General features: G+C 37.3%; 1 protein-coding gene across 1 annotated transcript in view; it reads right to left on the bottom strand.

The window, feature by feature from the left end:
* Positions 1-10,528: 10,528 nt before the first annotated feature.
* The window catches only part of ehd4 (EH-domain containing 4), a 35,966-nt gene continuing 26,092 nt past the window's right edge, over positions 10,529-20,402 (bottom strand). Inside the window, exons 6-8 of the mRNA XM_022211962.2 lie at positions 20,283-20,394; positions 17,064-17,228; positions 10,529-13,559 (exon numbers count right to left, since the gene is read on the bottom strand). Coding sequence (XP_022067654.1) covers positions 13,002-13,559; positions 17,064-17,228; positions 20,283-20,394 — 835 coding nt within the window. The 3' untranslated portion in view covers positions 10,529-13,001. The remainder of the gene's footprint in view (positions 13,560-17,063; positions 17,229-20,282; positions 20,395-20,402) is intronic.

Below are 20,402 nucleotides of genomic sequence, written 5' to 3'. Positions count from 1 at the left end.
CACCTGGAAAAGTGTCAACATATAAATAACATGATGTGAGCAGTAAACCTTCATCATCCAGTGAGGAGGATGTCGTTATGTAACGGCTCTGGTTATCTGGAGGTCAGAGGCCCGCTTCATCTTAAAGGTAGCAGGAATTCCTCACTTCAGGGCTCCAAGTGTTTGTTCCAGAAGCAGATTCCAAAGAATCCACGTTTCCTTTGTGTCTCAGACCACCGGGAGCCAGAGAGGCAGCAGCTAAACTCAGTAAACCAGACACACCTTCCCCTGTCAGCCTTTAACCCCACGATTTGCTGCTTTTAGATGTTAAAGGAGTCTTGTCCTGAAGATCTCCAGACTGACACTTTCACTGGTACCACCGGTGAAACCAATTTCCTCATTTAGGTCCACCTTCTCTCAGGCAAAACACATCACTCGCTGAACATTTCATTATCAATAGACGCTACAGTTTACCGATGCTCCCTAAACGTCCACATTACAGGCTGCTGGTAGGTAGCTGTGGTGCTCAGACAGGTGGCGACCAAAAACGCTTAGAAAAAGAGTTAAACTAAGGCGTTCTAATGTCAGGTTTGTCCCAGATGAAACCAAGTGTTACACAGTTTTACCTCAACTTGTACTAGTTGTAAACAGTTCATTTTTTGCAGCAAAGGGGTGCAAAACATTTATTTCCATTGCAGATGATTTTCTTGACTAATTAGTTAAATCTTTGGTCTCTAAAATGGTGAAAATGTGGATCAGTTTTCTCAAATGTCTTGTTTTGTCCAAAGATCTTCAGTTTACTGTCACAGAGGAGGAAGAAAAACTGATTATATTCACATTTAAGAAGGTTAGCGCTGGTTAATCGATTATCAGAATACTTTAGTATTCATTTACAGCTGAAAACTAATCAGGTAACCACCACAGATCCATGGTTAAATGAGTCGAATTGTTTTTAAAAATGGAAAAAAAAAAAAACATCAATAACGGGTTATTGTTTAACTGAGGAAATGTGCTCACCATCCCCTGACCGCAGCTTCTCATACGCAAATATTATTTCAATTTTATGACTATATTTTATTTTTTCTTTAGTCAATAAACTGAGAATCTTTGAGTAGATAAATATTGGCTTTAATCAGACCAAAACTAAATAAATACATACAATAAATTACATAAAACGCCGAAGTAGATAAAGACAGAAAAAATTCTAAAATATATATTATTTAATGAGATATTTTGTAGTATTTGTTATTTTTATTAATACTAACAATTTGAATGTTGTGTATTGTATTTATAATTTGCTCATTATTATATCATCCTTCTAAAGTGTAGAATTTAATCTCCTTATTTAAAAAAGGACAGTGAAGGCTTCCAGGTCTTATTATCACAATGCTATATTTCACTGAGGCCTTGATGTGTCCGTTTCAGGAGATTTAAAAGCACAAAAATAAAATAATCAATCAGACGTCATTTTTATCTGCAGCCAGGTTTTGTTTCCGTCCTGTTCGTTTGTCTGTAGGAAACTTTAATGGATTTCGGTAAAGTTTGGTGGAAACGCTGAGCCTGATTGCATCCTGAACTCTGGATTTCTGCCACTAAGGATGAATACTGAGCTGCTGGGTTTGTGGGAATTCAGTTTTGCAGATAAAGTCTCTTTATCAGGTAGCTGTGAGGTCATAAAGGAGGAGGAAGGTTTTTTTTAAACCGCCCTGTCTAAAATTAGCTTGAATTCCTGTGACCTCACTGATGACACTGTTTACCAAAAACATCACAGAGGAGAGAGAAAACATATTTAACCTCAAATAAACCAACAGCTGCACCTTTTTATTTTAGCTTTATGTTAACAGATTGGTGAATAAAATATCAGAAATGAAGATAAACATTCTTTTTTTAATGTAAAAATGTTGCTATATCAGACTATCACAGTCGATTCTCTTTGGAGAAAAGCTACACTCAACAAAAATATAAACGCAACACTTTTGTTTTTGCTCCCATTTTTTATGAGATGAATTCAAAGATCTAAAACTTTTTCCACATACACAATATCACCATTTCTCTCAAACATTGTTGACAAATCTGTCTAAATCTGTGATAGTGAGCACTTCTCCTTTGCTGAGATAATCCATCCCACCTCACATACCAAGATGCTGATTATCATGAACTTATTTTTGGCGGTTAGCCTATGCTAGGTTAGCATGCTAGCAGTGATACAAAAGGAAATTAAATCTCCTCTAATGCCTTTAACAACAAACCAAAGAGGATTCATGGAAACTTGGTTTTTAAATGTTACTCAGCGGCAGGTCGCGACTTTAAAGTCACTTTCATGCTTCTGTGGATGTTTTTTAATCTGCCCAGATGACTAAAATGTTTGTCTGAGGAGAAATCGAAGCTTAAATTCAGTGTTTCCATCAACCGTTAGCGCAAATGTTTGGCTAGTACCTCGGCTAAGCTAACGGCTAAGCTGACATTTAACTCTACATTAGTCTCTATCGGAGTACAGGATTTTTACCGATTAAACACGAATATTTTAGTCTCTAGCACTTTAATAAACGTTGTTTTCGTTAAAACAAATAAATAAATGAATTAGACTCACCAAAGATAAAGCAGCATTTCAGGTAACTTTCTGGGCGGGTAAACCTGCTGACAGGTGAGTTCACGGTGACGGAACAGAATTTATTAACTCCGGCCGGCCGCCAGCTTAATTCAGCAACTCTATACTCAGTGCTGCCGCCAGCGGTCGGAAGGTGAATTACAACAACAACAACAACAACACCGATAAAACAGTCGAAGAGTATGTTGCATTGTTCGCAGTATCTTCATAAAATATGCTAAAAAATTACATCACACTTACCATATAAAGATGCAAAATAACTACAAAGAGAAAAAAAAGGATCAGAACAAGACTCAAACTAACCACAAATGGCCCCAAAGTGAAAAAATGACCAAAAAGGACACAAATGACCTTTTTGATTATTCTGCATCATAAAGAGGTGCAAAATAACACGAAAAATGCCTAAATTACCACAGCGATATTCAAAAGGTTCACGAATTTCTGAACAACACTGAAATTACCACAAAACATAGCCACAAAAACATACAAAGTGACCACAAAAAGTAGCAAAATGTTCAAAACACTGCAAAATGACCACAAAGAGACTGAAATTATGAAAAAAATATCATATAGTGGTATAAAATGACCACAAAAAGACACAAAAAATCCAAAAAGAGACACAAAATAACCACAAAGAGACACAAAACTACCACAATGAAATGCAACATGACACTAGTTAGAGGCAAAATGGCTACATAATGATAAAAAAAGACCACAAAGTCATTCAAAATGACTACTAGTACACAAACAACACCAAAGAGACTACATAGTAGTGCAAAATAACCAGAAAAAGACAAAAACGACCACAATGAGACTCAAAATGACCACAATTGGCCAACCATACTGAAATTACCATAAAAAGGCCACAAAAATACACAAAATGACCACGAAGAGACTGAAATGGTGACAAAGTGATCATATAGTGGTATAAAAGAAGCAAATAAACATGAAAATGACCACAAAGTGAAAAAAACAGATGAAAAAGGACCCTAACTAGAGGCAAAATGTCCACAAAGTGAAGCAGCACAAAGATAAATCTGGTATATTTAAATATTTTCAGACATTTTCTACACAGATCCATCAGTCAGTTATTAAAGAAGACTTGTTGATCATGAAAATAGCTCGATAACAGAGAATGAAACAACCTTCCCTGAGGTTTTCTGTGTGTTAATTACTTTACACCTAGATAAAACTGAACATGTGAAATAAATAAATGAATGAGAAACAGTGGAGCCGTTGGTATAAACATCTCTCCCTGCTGCTGAACCCCAGAGGAATCCTGGGAATGATTGGCAGCAGGACTCGGTGTTCAGCCAACAGCTGGCATCACTTATCAGAGAAAACACATGAAATCATAGCAGAACGCTGCCACGGGGGGCTGAGGTCACCTATCAGCAGATTAATGAGAGTTTAACGAGCTAGCAGCTGATAATGTGCAGAAATTAGCTGCTTATCAGGCAGGAATGTGATAACGCTGACACCATGACACAGAAACAGAACAGAGGAGGGACTCTGCAGAGCGCTGGGATCAGTCCACCAGCTGGTTTCTGGTTCTACAGGATGAACACAGAGGATCTTTAAACCTTTCTGAATGAAAACAATACGAGCTGAGATCACTGAGCAGCTGAACAACAAGAAGAAATTCACAGTGGAACAAAGCTTCCTCTGAAACTACAGAAAACACCAACAACTTCTAATTTAACAGATAACCACTTTATAAGTGACACTCAAGGTTCACTGGTTAAAACTGGAAATAGATTTTACAATAATAAACTGTATTTATGTCATGTTGCTTAAAGCTGCAGATTCTCTGCAGGAAATTTAATATTATCGCTTTAATAGCGACTTTAAATGCTTTGATTAGAACAGATTCAGGTCCATGAGTTCATCTACAGTCACTGAAATAAACGCCTTTTCTTCTTTTCTACAACAAACTGCTCATCAGTACCTGGTTTTCAACCCATGAAGTCGTGCATGAAGGAAACACTGCAGTGAGTTGTGCTTTACCTGCATTCAGGTTGGTTCCAGTAATAATAAAAATATCTGCTATAACAACAAACACAAACAGAACACCAGCATGGAAACACTTCAATACTGCAGGAGGCTAAATACAGGCGGAAAAAGGGATCAAAGAACCTCAATTATAACAGTTAGAGAAGAAACTATTAGACAAAAAGTCACATTTATGCAATAAAAAAATCTAAAAAAAACATGTAAAACTAACACTGCTATGTCAGATTTTGATGTAAATAATCAAAATTAGCTAAAATATTTCAGACAAGTTTAATTACTGAGATATTAACAGAAATCTTTACATTATAAAGTTAAATGTTTGTGATATTAAGTCTGAGTTATGAAATAAACTCCAAGTTTTAAGTGAATTATTTCAAATTAAGAGACATAAAATAAATAGTAAAAATTATGAGACACGATGTGAAGAAACTGAGATGTTTTTGGTTAAACTGCCGTTAAATTCGGCCTCGTGCTGTTTCATGTTTGGGTGAATTGAGGCTTTGATTAGCTTCAGTAGAAACTTTATGTGTTTTACTTTGTAACTCATTATTAGGTGTTGGTCTTTACTCAGGTGTGTTTTCAGGTAAACCAGAGAATGTGTTGGTGACTGAAGGTCCTGATGAGGTTCTTTCTCACCCGGTTCTTGGAGAACACACTGTTCATCCACTTGGTGAAGGTCTTCTTCTGGACCGCCATCCTCTGCTCCTGCAGCTCCCGCACTCGCCCCGCCCCGTCCTCCTCCCCCTCCATCCTGATTGGCTGAAACACACCAGGTGTCAACGAGAGTTAGTGATCAGGTAAGGGAGGGCGGAGCCAAATCTGCAGTGGCTTGATGGTTGTTTTGTGTCTCTTTGTGGTAGTTTTGCGTCTTTTTGTGGTCCTTTTCTGTGTCTTTGTGGTGGTTTTGTGTGTCTTTGTGGTCCTTTTGTGTGTCTTTGGTGTCCTTTTGTGTGTCTTTGTGGTTCTTTTGTGTGTCTTTGTGGTGGTTTTGTGTGTCTTTGTGGTAGTTTTGTGTGTCTTTGGTGTCCTTTTGTGTGTCTTTGTGGTGGTTTTGTGTGTCTTTGTGTAGGTTTTGTGTGTCTTTGGTGTCCTTTTGTGTGTCTTTGTGGTGGTTTTGTGTGTCTTTGGTGTCCTTTCGTGTGTCTTTGTGGTGGTTTTGTGTGTCTTTGTGGTCCTTTTGTGTGTCTTTGTGGTGGTTTTGTGTCTCTTTGTGGTCCTTTTGTGTGTCTTTGTGGTGGTTTTGTGTCTCTTTGTGGTGTTTCTGCAGCTCTTTGTTGTCATTTGACTGACCTTCCCAACAGAAATCCTAACTGTCGTGTCAAACATTGATCCGTTGTGTAATGATTGTGTGAATAAAGCGCCAGTAAAAACTGATGACACCTCACAGAGACACTCATTAAACCGCTGTCAGTATTTATTCTGCTGTAATGAAACACAGAGACGCTGTGATGGAGGACACACCTGCTCTGTCGTCTGATTGGTCGGTGAGTCTCTGAGTCAGCAGGTACAACAGGACACGGTTTATACCTTCATTCATGCTGACAGGACGAACACACCTTCAGTAAAAATACCTGAGCCTCCATAACACACTAACACACTGTCATCAGTGTGTGTGTGTGTGTGTGTGTGTGTGTGTGTGTGTGTCTGTGTCTGTGTGTGTGTTTTAAGACATATAATTTTGCTAATCTTTGTTTTTTTTAAGCAACACCAAAACTGCGGAGTTGTTAAAGATTCATTCTGATGATTCGACTCGTTTCTTTTGCTCACTAAATTTCATTTCACAAGTAGCTGCGATGTTGTAAAATATATTTACAACCAACAATCTACCAGTTAAACATTAATATGTACTAAAAAAATTTTTTTGTTAACTTCCTGCTGGTATCTATGGTGACCTGGTTATTAGTCCTGGAAAGAGAGAATCTGACACATGAAAAACAACCACAAAGAGACACAAAACAACAATGAAAAAATGATGGCAAAAGATATAAAACAACAACCAAAGCAACACAAAATAACCACAAACAGACGCAAAACAACCACTAAGAGAGAGAAATTGTCAACAAAGATGCAAAATGAGCGCAAAAAATTACAAAACAAACACAAACAAACAGAAATCAGTGCAGAGACAATTGGGGTAAAATTACAGGTAAAGTTTTCATTAATGAGCACCAGGACAGAATCTGGATGATCATCTTTGTGGTCGTTTAATACGTGAACTTCTGGTTTTAAAAATGTTTTTTAACCAACATCATGTTGGTTTTTACACATCATGTGCTTATATTTGTCTTTGGAGACTGAATAATTTTTATAGCATGATATATTTTTGCTGTTTAAAGTACTTAAGGGTTTTAAAAAGTATTGAATATATAAAATATTTATACTATATGTAAATATTAAAAGATAAATTGGTGATTTTAGCACAAGATTCTGTTCATTAACAATCAGTTAAACTCTTCTAACCAAGTCACAAGATGTAAATAAAACTATGTAATAATACCCAAACCACATAAACTGCTAAATAAATATGATCTTAAACGTATAAATGAAATGAGAACTCAGTTTGTCTGTTTATTTTTATGACATTGCATCATATTTTAAACTCTTCCATGTGTTTTGCAGGTAAAACCTAATTCACAGAGTAATTTTAGCAGCTGGCTAAATGTACTGGAGCAGAAACTGCAGTATTCTCCTCTCAGATACGACATGTATAAAGAGACTTTCAGTGGAAATCCGTCTGCTTACCATCCCATGCTAACAGTTTCCCTTTGTTTCCAGTCTTTATGCTAAGCTAAGCTAACAATAGAGTGTGTAGAGACTCTGGTCTGTGCTCTGAACTGATTTTATATATCGGAATACAAACACTTTAGATGGATTCCTGTGTTTCAGCTTAACAGAACCAAAACAACGTGGAGCAGAAGATCCTCTGGAGGAAACATCTCCTTACCTTCTGCTGGTTTCCTGATGGATCAATAATCTCCTCCTGAAGAACCGAGTCGATGTGAAGTTTGGATGTTCCCCTGCAGAGTCGCCAGAAAGCACCTGCTGCACATGTGACCTGAGGGTTTTACTGCCGTTGTGGGGACACAGTGGGTTTAGGACAGTCGCAGTGTGGGGACTTTACATCCTTATGAGGACCAAACACACAAACCGATCATCTGGATCAATAAACTGATCAAGTTCAGGGTTCGATGATGGTTTAAGGGACAGTTTTAGTCTTTAAGAATAGACGAAAGTCAACATGTTGTGTGTGTGTGTGTGTGTGTGTGTGTGTGTGTGTGTGTGTGTGTGTGTGTGTGTGTGTGTGTGTGTGTGTGACCTTTGAAGCCATTGGATTTACAGCATGAGCAGGTCGACTCACCTGACAAACCTGCAGGGTCCAAGTTCACACACACACGCATGCATGCACGCACCCACACCCACACACACACACCAAACACACAACGAACACACATATTGTAACCATTTATTCACAATCATATTTGTATGATAAAAAAAATCTTAATTTTCTGATTTATGCTGCAGACATTCTTATTATTTTCTGCTACATTCTACACATTTGGACTCATTTTGAGTAGTTTTGAGTCATTTTGACAGGTTTCAAGTCAGTTTTTGTCATATTTTGGAACATTTTTTATTAATTTTGGACAAGTTTCACATAATTTTGTCCAGTTCGAGGTAATTTTGGATCATCCTTGAATGGTCTTAAACACCTAGAGGAACTTTATGGAGACACTATTCCACTGAAGCTCAAAAATGTACATTTTTCAAGGACAAATAATTATTCATTATTGTGATTTTAGACTTTTTCTTGAACAGTCTTTATCTTATTTTGGACAAGTTTCAAGAAACTTTGGGCAATTCGAAGTCATTTTTGGCAAGTTTCAAGACATTTTTTAAGATTTTGTGTAATTTTGGACCAGTTTCCAGTTATTCTGGGCAATCTTTATCTTCTTTTTGTTTAATTTTAGATAAGACATTCTGGATAAATTTGAGCAAATTAAGAAAAGCACAACAAACATGATTACAAAAGTCATGTCAATCAGATTTCAACACATTTTTGATGGGCTTTGAATTATTTTGGATAATATTTATCTTCTTTTAGACAGATTTCCAGTTGTTGTCTGGTCAAACTTTAACCATCAGATTCTACGGCTGTTAGAGCCTCAACAGTTGGAGAAATGTGGACCAAAGACTGGATTTTAGTAGAAATATGGCAGTTTTTTTCTGGAAATGTCCTTTTTGTTGCACACTGAGCTGTGAGAAACAGTTTTGTTGAATTTTGCTTCAGAGTTTTCAGAGTTTTGTCCAAAGTCTTTCACAACAAGTGAATTCAGACCTGACGGGATTTCATCTTAAATGGAAAATTCAAAAGTTTAATTGACATAGTTTCATTGATTTGTTTTGACTGTTTGTCCCCTTTTGGAAAACCTAACAGAGATGGAAGTATTTTTTAGGAAACTGAAACTAAAACATCACAACTAAACTGCTGATTTCAGGAATTAAACAGTTCAGTGAAAGAAAAGGCCTCAGATCTAAAAACTGATTCAGAAAAAGGTTCTAAAACACGTAGAAGTAGCTAACAGTCAGCGTCAGTTCTCCTTTAAACCACATTAACATCCCTCTGTTCTGTTTTTACATTCATTTAAAGTCCAGAGCAGAAACAGAACCTTCTGCAAACAGAGCAGATCCAGTTCATTCAAGTCTTCCTGCTGATTTACTGTAATTCACATGAAACTGAATCAACCAGAAAACAAACAGAACAGAGGAAACCATTGGATCTCCAGAGTTCACAGAGTTTCTGTTTCCTGTCTGAATTCTAATTAATGACATCCATCCGTCATCCTGCGACGCTGCAGGGAAACAGGAAGTTATGCAACCAGCAGCGATCGTCCTCAAGGACAAGAGGACAGAGATGTTTTAGATTAAAGTGGATCTGTAGGAGGAAACAGTTACTGAAGAGATGATTTTAGTTTGGAAACGTTCTCCTGATCCTCTCAGAACATCTGGTTCTTCATCTACAGTAACTTTATGAAGGATCAGAGTTCCACCTTCAAACTGTGAATAGTTCAGAGTTCCAGGTCCTTGAAGTCCATAGAGATGGGTCCAGATTTATCAGTTTTGAGCCTCATAACTTCATCAGTTCAGCAGATTATAAACCTGTAGATGAAGCAGGAGATTCAGGGAGACGAGGACAAAACAGTGAACATAGATGGAAATTCAAGAGAGATTCAGTTAGTCAAAAATGATTTGAAAAACGGATAAAATGACCGAAAACCTGTTGAAATTACTCAAAAATGGTCAAAAATGACTTAAAAACTGTCCAAAACAATCTAACATTTGTCCAGAATAACTCAAGATTTGTTCAAAATGATTTTAAATTTACCTGAAGTTGGATTAGGTTTATTTTGCCGTTATATACTATACGATAATGTTGCTTATTTAAACCGCAACGTAATACAACTTTTCTGAATTGTCGGTTTAAATAAGCAACAGTATCGTTTACCTGAAGTTCTTGAAAACTGCCCAGTTGCTGTTTCTGGGTCCAGATTTATCACTTTTTAATGGACGTTTTCCATCATTTCTGAGCCTCAGAACTTCATCAGTCCAGCAAAATTATGATGCTACCACCACCATGCTTCATATTACATCATAATCTATATGATGTTAAATTCAGTCATTTTAACTCATCTTTTCATTTTGTTTTGGTAAAAGAAATTGATCTTTTCTTAGCTATCAACTCATGTTGTCTCTCTACTTATTACTGTCTTTGAACTCTGTTGATATTTGGGGTCTTGTCCGGGATATTCCAGGCTGTCTGCTGATGTTCGTGCAGTTTAAACGTGACTTTATTTAGTATTGTGGTTCAGGTTACTGTGATTCTCCATCCACTGAGCTGGAAACACAAACTGGAGTCCAACTACTGGAACATTGAGGATTGAATAATCTTTATTAGCTCGCAGCTCCGCTAACAGGATGAGCTGCTTCACATCTGAACAACAAGAATACAAAACAGATCAAAAAATAAAAACTTTTACATTCAGATAAATGAAGGCTGCATTTGAGCTTTTCATGAAATGTACAGTCGGACTGAGAGAAGCTTGTCTTAAACCACCACCCGGCTGCTGCTTCCTTTTCCTTACAGTAAATCTGGACTTCATGGACAAATGTTCCCTCATGGAGCTCCTAGAAATTACATTTACACACAAACAGCAAGGAAGGAAACCACAGTGCAGCTGGAGTACAATCTATATGAACACAAAGAGGAAATGTTTGGTAGATAAACAGCAGAACAGATGCTACATGTTGGTCATCAAAAAGGTTCCACTCACAAACGTCTGAAGAACAAACAAAAAGCAAAATCACATTTGAATTTGTGGGAACATAATAATCAAGATGTTTATTTAAATTACATGAAACAGGATTTTAACATAATAAAAAACAGAAACCTTACATGGTCGTTTTTTTTTGGTTTTACATTGAAAAAAAAATATTCCAAGAAGTTGAAAAAAGGCAGATAAAGTTCAGAGTCCAGAATTGCTTCCAGATCCTGATTTTGTTCTGATTTGTTTTAACAGAGCAGAAAACCGTGACTGAACTCTGAGTCTTTTTTTTTTTTTTTTAACCTAACTATGGATTTAACATAAAAATAACTGCAGAACCAGAGATGTAAAGTAGAAATGTTTGTCTACGGGAGGCTGGATACTTTAGATTTCTGCATAAACTTTTATTCCAGTTGATTTTCTGAACTTTTCCTGCCTCAGATGGGAACTTGTGTTTGTTCGCCCTCCATCCACCCCGACCTCCTGCCGCTTCATCTACAGGTTTTTAAGCTCACAGATCAACATTATATTAAACTTTACAATCACAGGCATATTTTTATGTCATTTAGTGAAGCATAATAGACATTGTTGTTGATAAAATGATCAGAAATAAGAAAATGCAGATTTCAGTGAAAAACCATCATCCTGATTGCCTCATTCTGAGCAGGAAAAACCCTGAAATGCAACTTCTTTGTCCTCCACAATGACATTTTCTGACATTTAAGTGTTTATTTCTGCAGAATAACCTCATTTATTGACTGTAGAACCACAGATGTTTGATTCTGCAGCATTTTAAAGATGATTCAAGGCTTAATTTTACTTAAATGAATTTAAAGGATCCACCACGTCAGTAACATGTGAATGTAATTTCTAGGAGGCCTGGTCGGATGTGAAAAGCACAGAAACAGTTTCTGCTTGGTCTATATTTGGGTTTTTGCGTGTTAAAGGCACTGGAGTGAAGCCGAGTCCTCGAGGACGGACCTGTCCCGTCATAGAACCGAAGGCGCTGCAGCATTGAAGCCCTGAAACGTGACGACACGAGTCAAACGCTGAAATGAACTCCTGAGAGGCTCTGAAATGAAAAGGCACAGCTGTGGAAATGAAGGATGGAAATCTGAGGAGGATTTAAAGGAAAATTCTGCTTTTTCCTCTTGTTTCTCTTCTTAGTCCTGTTTTTGATAGTTTAAGAGGCTCTTTGGTTCATTTCTTCCTACAGTAACGGTTTATTCCTTTAGTTCATCATAACTCCAGCTGCATCGATTAATCGATTAATCATTAACCAGGAAATTAATCACCCTTTTTATAATCGATTTGAGTAACAGTCTAAATTCTGTGCAAATATTTTCTGGTTTATGACTTAAAAACTGAAGACCTTTGGACTAAATGAGACATTTGAGGAAACTGATCCACATTTTCTCACATTTTAGACCAAACAGCTGACTTTCTTTGTTTTGTAAATGAATGAATTCAATATCTTAAGTTTTGAGACACTTTTCTTTGTGTTTATTGTGTTTAAAGATAATATAATTTTGTTCTCATGCACTTTGTAGATTATTTTTTTGGTTCTTTAGCAGATTAATTGATGACATAAAAGTTAAAATCCTGAATATTTGCAGGTTTCTGCTTCATACTGCTGCAAACTAAAACCCTTTCTGCGGCAGCCAGCAGAGGTTGGTGCAGATTTTGGGGATTTTTGGCAGAAATAGAAGAAAAATGAAGCGATGCTGAGCAAAGTGGTCGGTGTTTTGGACAAACTAATGCTAATTAATGGAACAGAAACAGTGGAGAGTTGCTGGATATTTAAACCTCTGAGCAGGTTTATGTTGTGGTCGTTTGGAGGAAAGTTAAGGCAGGAAGTTTGTGAAGGAGGTTAAATATTAGGATTGTTCTGTTTTATACTAAATGAAGCAGAATCAGTGAAATGTGGCGACAGGAAGCCAGAAGTTTTGCTGCTTTTCTTCTTTAATTCGGCTGAATTGTTCGACAGATAAAGTCAGAGATGTTTGTTGGTGGTTTTGGTGTTGAACCTTTAACGTCCTGCAGCCGTCCGTCCCTCCGTGTTTCCAGTCCCTATCGCCCTGCTAGTCCTCGCTGTGGTTGTACAGGGCGTCGGCGGTGGGGTTCTTGCGGTGGGCGGGGGGCACCAGGTGGTGGGGCAGCTCGGCCGGCAGCTCGTAGCCCTCCAGCTTGATCTTGATGAGGTGCTGAGCCAGAGCAAACTCCTCGTCGTCCAGCATGCCGTCGTGGTCGCAGTCGGCCAGCTTCCAGATCTTCCCCAGGACGGTGTTGGGCAGCCGCGAGTTCATCATCTCCCTCTTGGCGTTGTTGCCGGTGATCTTCCCGTTGACGGGCATCAGCGTGTAGAAGATCTCGTCGTAGCGGTGCTTGTCTCGGCTTACGATCCAGTCCTCGGCGTCGGCGCCGGCGCTGATGCCCTCGCCGTAGCCCTGGCCGAAGGGTCCTTCATGGGAACCCTCGAAGGCGCCGCCCGACACCATAGCGGGGGGCTGCTTGGACTCCTCGTCCCGAATCATCGCCATCAGGACGGCGATCTTAGTGGCCAACATCTTATCCACCGACTCGATCAGCTTCATCTTCAGGGACGGAAACTTACTGAAGTCGTAGTGCTGAAGCATGTCCTGCAGGAAGAGAAGAAGATTAATAATAATAATAATAATACCAATAATAATAATAATAGTGCTGAAGCATGTCCTGCAGGAAGAGAAGAAGATTAATAATAATAATAATAACAATAATAATAATAATAATAATAGTGCTGAAGCATGTCCTGCAGGAAGAGAAGAAGATTAATAATAATAATAATAATAATAATAATAATAATAATAATAGTGCTGAAGCATGTCCTGCAGGAAGAGAAGAAGATTAATAATAATAATAATAACAATAATAATAATAATAATAATAGTGCTGAAGCATGTCCTGCAGGAAGAGAAGAAGATTAATAATAATAATAATAGTGCTGAAGCATGTCCTGCAGGAAGAGAAGAAGATTAATAATAATAATAATAACAATAATAATAATAATAATAATAGTGCTGAAGCATGTCCTGCAGGAAGAGAAGAAGACTAATAATAATAATAATAGTGCTGAAGCATGTCCTGCAGGAAGAGAAGAAGATTAATAATAATAATAATAACAATAATAATAATAATAGTGCTGAAGCATGTCCTGCAGGAAGAGAAGAAGATTAATAATAATAATAATAACAATAATAATAATAATAGTGCTGAAGCATGTCCTGCAGGAAGAGAAGAAGATTAATAATAATAATAATATCAATAATAATAATAATAATAATAATAATAATAGTGCTGAAGCATGTCCTGCAGGAAGAGAAGAAGATTAATAATAATAATAATATCAATAATAATAATAATAATAATAATAATAATAGTGCTGAAGCATGTCCTGCAGGAAGAGAAGAAGATTATTATTATTATTATTATTAATAATAATAATAATAAATAATAATAATAATAAATATCAGTGATATTATTATTACTATAATTATTAATTACTATATTATAAATTAGAAATGGATTTTATTAAATAAAATCTAAACCTAAAAATTTACTTTTGAGGCTCTAACATCAGTAGAATGTGATATGGGACAAAAATATGTTCCAGATTTTTGGTTTTTGATGCATAAATAGTGACATGGACTCATTCAGACTTTTTAGGACTCAGTTTTCAACACAAACAAACCGACAAGAATCTGAGAAAGAATAAAAAAAAAACAGAACGAAGACACTTGAAGATCTTCAGGTAAATAAAATGAAATTTGTTCTGCAAGTTTTCAGCTTCTTGAAGTTTCTGGACTGAGATTAAATCTGAACGTCCTGTTTTCTGCAGCTGCACACAGCTGGACCCTGATAGATGCTGTGAGTGTGTGTGTGTGTCTGTGTCTGTGTGTGTGTGTATCTGTTCGTGTGTACTTGTTTCTGCTATCTCAGTGGGGACTCGTGTCACGGTGGGGATCAAAAATGAGGTCCCTATGAGCGGAAACAGTGTTTTCTTGGCCATGTTGTTGTTACTGAAAAAGGTAAAAGTGCAAAAACGTTTCTTTAGGGTTAGACATTGTTTTGGTCTGGGTTAAGGTTAGGGTAAGGGTTAGGGTAAGGGTAAGGGGTTAGATATGAATGGGAGTCAATGGTATGTCCCCACAATGATAGAAAAACATAGTGTGTGTGTGTGTGTTATATTTCAGACCTTTGCCTCACTTTGTCACTGAATCCTTTCAGTGTTTCAGAGTAAAAAGTTCTTCTGAGTCAAAACTATGTTCTAACAAAGTCACATTTTAAATTAAAGGTTCTATTTCCTGATGAAATAAAACCCTGACAGTCACTGCAGCAACATTTTTAAATGTTTAATATCTAATTACACTCAACTTCGGCTCAGGTTTTAAATATATAAACATAAAAGTATATTTTTACACATTTAACACATTTTATTCAGGAGTTTTTCATTTACAAGCTTTCAAAAATTCACTTGGTTCTCTTCATAATCCTGTTTTTGAGGTTTAAGAGACTCTTTGGTTCATTTCTTCCTTCACTAACAGTTTATTCCTTTAGTTCATCAGAACTCCAGCTGCATCGATTAATCGATTAATTGATTAATCGCCAACCAGGAAATTATTCAGCATATATTCTGATAATCGATTTCATCAACAGTCTAAATTCTGTGTGAATATTTTCAGGTTTATGACTAAAAAAACTGAAGACCTTTGGACAAAATGAGACATTTGAGGAAACTCTGATCCACATTTTCTCACATTTTAGACCAAACAGACGAGTTGAACTGGTTTAATTTGCTGTTCATTAAATGAATGAATTAAGTATCTGAAGTTTTAGACGGTTTTCTTTGTGAAACAGATTAATTGATGATGTAACAGTTAAAATCCTGAATATTTTTTGGTTTCCTGACCGATTTTCTTTGCTGTTTATGATAATGAATTAAATATCTTAAGTTTTAAACAGTCAGCTACAGCAAACTGAGCTCTGAATGCAGCAAACGTTGATAAATGTGATTAATTAAACCAGTTTTTTATAAAACACGTGAACACTGAAGCTCATCTCACGGCCAGAAAGCAGCTGATAGATTTAAAGAACAGAGGAGAGATTTCAGACGGTAAAATGTCAGAATAACGTCACCGACTGAAGCAGGACAGAAAATAACACGACGACGTTCTGACGTCTTTATCAGTGAAAACACATATTTCACCAGAGAGACGGAAACATCCAGACGAGTTCTACGACCGAAAGCATCCAATAAATACCAGAGGATCCAGGAAACACACACACACATTAACACACACACACACACACACACACACACACATTAACACACACATATAACACACACATTAACACACACCGAGCAGCTGTTCTCTGGGTTCGTTCTGTTCCTGATTCTGTTTTCTGGATGTTTTCTTTCTCTGATGATGAAACTTTTCTGACGTCTCCTCAGCTGCTCTCTGATTTTCCCTTCAGACGGTTTTTATTTACTTTATGTTGAATTAAAAGCCGCTGGATCATCTTTGAGCGGTTCTTAATATACATAAATAAATTTTTAAAATATTGAAATTAATAAAGTAAATAAATTATTTGCCTTTTAAAAATGGCAAAAATGTGTTTCTTCTGCTGATTTAAATACAGTAAAAAAAAGCAATTTATGATCGTACATAAAAAACTCATGACTATTTTCTTAATATTACAGATTAATCTTTTTTTTCCCGTCATAATTAATACTTTTCTGTGATTTTCCTGTATAGTTAATGTAATTTAACAAAACAGAAAATGTGATAAAACAACAGTCAAATTACATTGACTATTTTTCTATTTTAAAAATGGCAATAATTTGTAAAATATTATTTCTTCTGCTGGTTTAAATACAGTAAAAAATGATGTAATATTCCGTTAAATTTAAGCGTAAAAACAAGTAATTAATATTTGCAAACATACAGATATTTCATCTTTTTTTACAGTCACAATGAACACTTTCCTGTGTTTTTGTGGTTTATCTAAACAGGGAATCTGTAGTGTTACACCATCATCCAACAGGAAGGGGGCTAGTCTCAGTGGCGCCCCCTGCAGGTCCTCATTAAACCAGCAGCAGCTCATACCTGCATCTTGGTGACGCTGGGGAAGTCTCCGGGGCTGATGTGATGCTCTCTCTGCAGGAAGGTGTAGATCTCTGGAAGCCTCATGATCAGCTCCTCCTTCTTCTTCTCCCGGCCAAACAGAGACGGCATCTCCTTCTTCAGGTAGCTGATGATGTAGGCGTGGACCTGCAGGACGGACGGACGGACGGTTAAACATGAGACGGAAACCGAATCGTCATCAGTAGAAAGATGTTTCACCCTGCTGGATGGATCTCCAACAACCTGCTGCTCTCAGTCTGAAATGATTTGAAACTTGTCCAGAGTAACAAAAATGTCTAAATTGCTTTGAGAAATGTCCAAAATAAGTCAAAAACTGCATAAAATGACTTGAAAAGATGCTCAAATTGACTGACAATGTGTTCAAAATTACAATTTCCAGTGATTTTGATCAGTTTTGTTTCTAATATTCTCAGATCTCTTTGCTCTGTGGAAACACTGCCTGCAGTTCAGCAGAAAACTCTCTGAATTTTTGTCCCATGACTGTTGGTCGTAGATGAGTCGATCATGGCTTCATGGCTGCGGCGAAAAGCTCAGAATTTTTTGTTTTTCATAGAATCTGGTGTAAAGAAAATGTTTATTTTTTACAATTTAAAAAAAATGCATTTAAAAGTGAGTTTTAATTAAATATCATGAATTCAAGATATTTTTAAGGCAAATTTTAGACGGTGATATGTTAAAAAACAATCAGAAAGTTGAAAATCTTTCCTGCTTGTACAGCTTCTGGCTGATAAATGTGACATTTTGGTGATTTTAAACAAGAAAACATGTCTTTTAAAGGGTTTAGAGGGTTACGCTGTGAAAACTATCAGTCCAACAGTTTAAAACGAACCTACTTTAAATACATAATTCAGTCTCGGGTTTTCTGCACAAAACAGTCCTTTAACTGGTTATAAATTCTTCTATGTGTGAGCTGTCAGACGCCTGTAATGAGGCTCAGCTGATCCACCTCCTCTTGTTTTCACCTCCCAGCTGACAGTTCCTAGAAAAGGAACGCCCCCCCGCTGCCAGAGCTCCGTTCAACAACAGCGCTGTTTAAACAACGCTTTCCTCAATCACAGCTCCCAGCCGGACGTCTGCAGGTTCACATGGCAGAGGGCAGCGACTCTCCGTCTCAGGACTCCATTAATCCAGGCGCTTGAAGAATGAAAACGTGACGTCTGGTGTTTGTTCTGTCGAGGAAAATAACGATGACGGAGCGGTTCAGGTGCAAATGTCTCCAAGCAGAGAGTCTCCAGTTTGATTCCAGCTGGTTCACAACTTTCACAGTCATCTGTCAGCGCAGACTCTCCTGTCTGGAGTTTAACTGATGCATGAAAGCACCAGGAAATATAATAATCTTAAAAAAGATAACTATATTATAAAGATAAATAGAATTCATGAGGTTTAAAAAGAAGTCAAAACCACAAAGAGTCAGAGAAAATTATCAGAAAGAGACACAACACGAGCAAAAAGAGACTCAAAACAACCACAGAGACAAAAAATCCCCACAATATATACAAATTTACCCACGAGAAACACAAAACAACCACAAAGAGAAAAAAAATGGTCATCTTTAACAAAAAGAAAAGTGGAGAACAATTCATGAGGAAACATAAAAACACAATGAATCTGTAAGCTAAAGCCTGAATGTTAATAATAAATAATACAGAAACAGGCCAGGGGTAAAACTACACTGATGGAGGACGAGGAAGAGGAGGATGAAGAGGAGGATAAAGAGCAGGATGAAGAGCAGGAGGACCACCCTAATCCTACATGGATGATGGAGGAGGAACAACCAGAGCAACTTATCAAAGGAGGGAGGAGGAATGAAAATAAAAGAGATGGATGAACACTGTTCATTTACAGAGTTCATCTGGATAAAAGTCACACTGAACCTCCACCAGCTGACATCATTAAACCACAACACACCCAACGCCTGATGCATTGTGGGTAATGTAGGCAAGATCCAGTAAACAGGAAAAACTATGATGAAGACCAAAAGCAGCTCAGTAGAGGAGAAGACTCACTAATACGCAATGAGCAGATCTAGATCACATACACCACAAACAGGCACAAAACGACCACAAAGAGACACAAAACAACCACAAAGAGACACAAAAGGCTGATAAAGGGACAAACTGATTGCAAATACGAACAAAACAACCACAAAGGCACCTAAAAGGTAAAATGACCACCAAAAGACACAAAAACGGTAAAAAGACACAAAAAGACTGCAGAAAATACACAAAACAACCACAAATAGGCACAAAACAACCACAAATAGACACAAAACAACCACAAATAGACACAAAGCTACCACAAATAGACACAAAACAACCACAAATAGACACAAAACAACCACAAATAGACACAAAACAACCACAAATAGACACAAAACAACCACAAATAGACACAAAGCTACCACAGAGACACACTAAACAGGACAAAGAGTCTCTGTCTCCAGAGGAACCTTCTTTATTTCCAGAATCGTAGCCTGAAGGTTGAACCTCCTCATCAGGAACCAGAATCACATGAAGCTCAATCTGTTCTTCACTAAAAGCTTCTCACCAACAAAGACTGTTTGTGTGTTTCTGTCCTCACAGCACTAGAAGGTCATGTGACCAAACACACAGAAGAAGTCTTTAATCCAATATGAAGCTGCAGGCTCAACGTTCTCCTGAAGACCCTCAGAGATCTCATGAAACGTTGCTCAGCTCCACCCAGGACTAACAGAACTTATTTAATCAGGAACAGTCATTCAGCAGCTCTCAGTCCTCTGACTAAATGAAATATTATTTAGAACGTCAACAATAGAAGGAAAACAAACAAACAGAGACTCTAACATAACAGTTTCAGCAGAACTTCAGAAATTCATCCTGGATTCACTGTAAAAATGTTTAAATTATGCAAATTTATTCTTAAACTGTTATAAATTTATTCTCAAACTATGAAGACTACATTATTGAAACATAATTTATTCACCCTCAAAATATTCCGCATTTGTTTTGGAAAAAAATCTTAATTTCTAGTTTCAGTTCTTTTTCCTGCTTCTGCTTCTGTTTCAGTTCTCCACTATAAAAACTTGAACCAACGTCCGCCTGAACTCTAATATCCTCTGATCCCTGCAGTCGGATCAGATTTCCAGGTCAAACAAACATTCCAGGATTTTCCCAGAATTCCAGACGTGTCATGTGACCTCACCTTGGCCAGTCGCGCTCTCTTGATGAGGTCGTTGAGTTTCCGGAGCGCCGCGTTCCTCGGAAGACTCTGGATGTCTCGGAAAAGATCCTGAGATTCAGCCTCAAACAGACGCCTGGAGGG

This window comes from Acanthochromis polyacanthus, chromosome 1 (genome assembly GCF_021347895.1).
Source record: "Acanthochromis polyacanthus isolate Apoly-LR-REF ecotype Palm Island chromosome 1, KAUST_Apoly_ChrSc, whole genome shotgun sequence".
NCBI classification, from domain to species: domain Eukaryota; kingdom Metazoa; phylum Chordata; class Actinopteri; family Pomacentridae; genus Acanthochromis; species Acanthochromis polyacanthus.
Note: the sequence above shows the minus strand (reverse complement) of the source record. Positions and strands in the feature narration are given on the sequence as shown.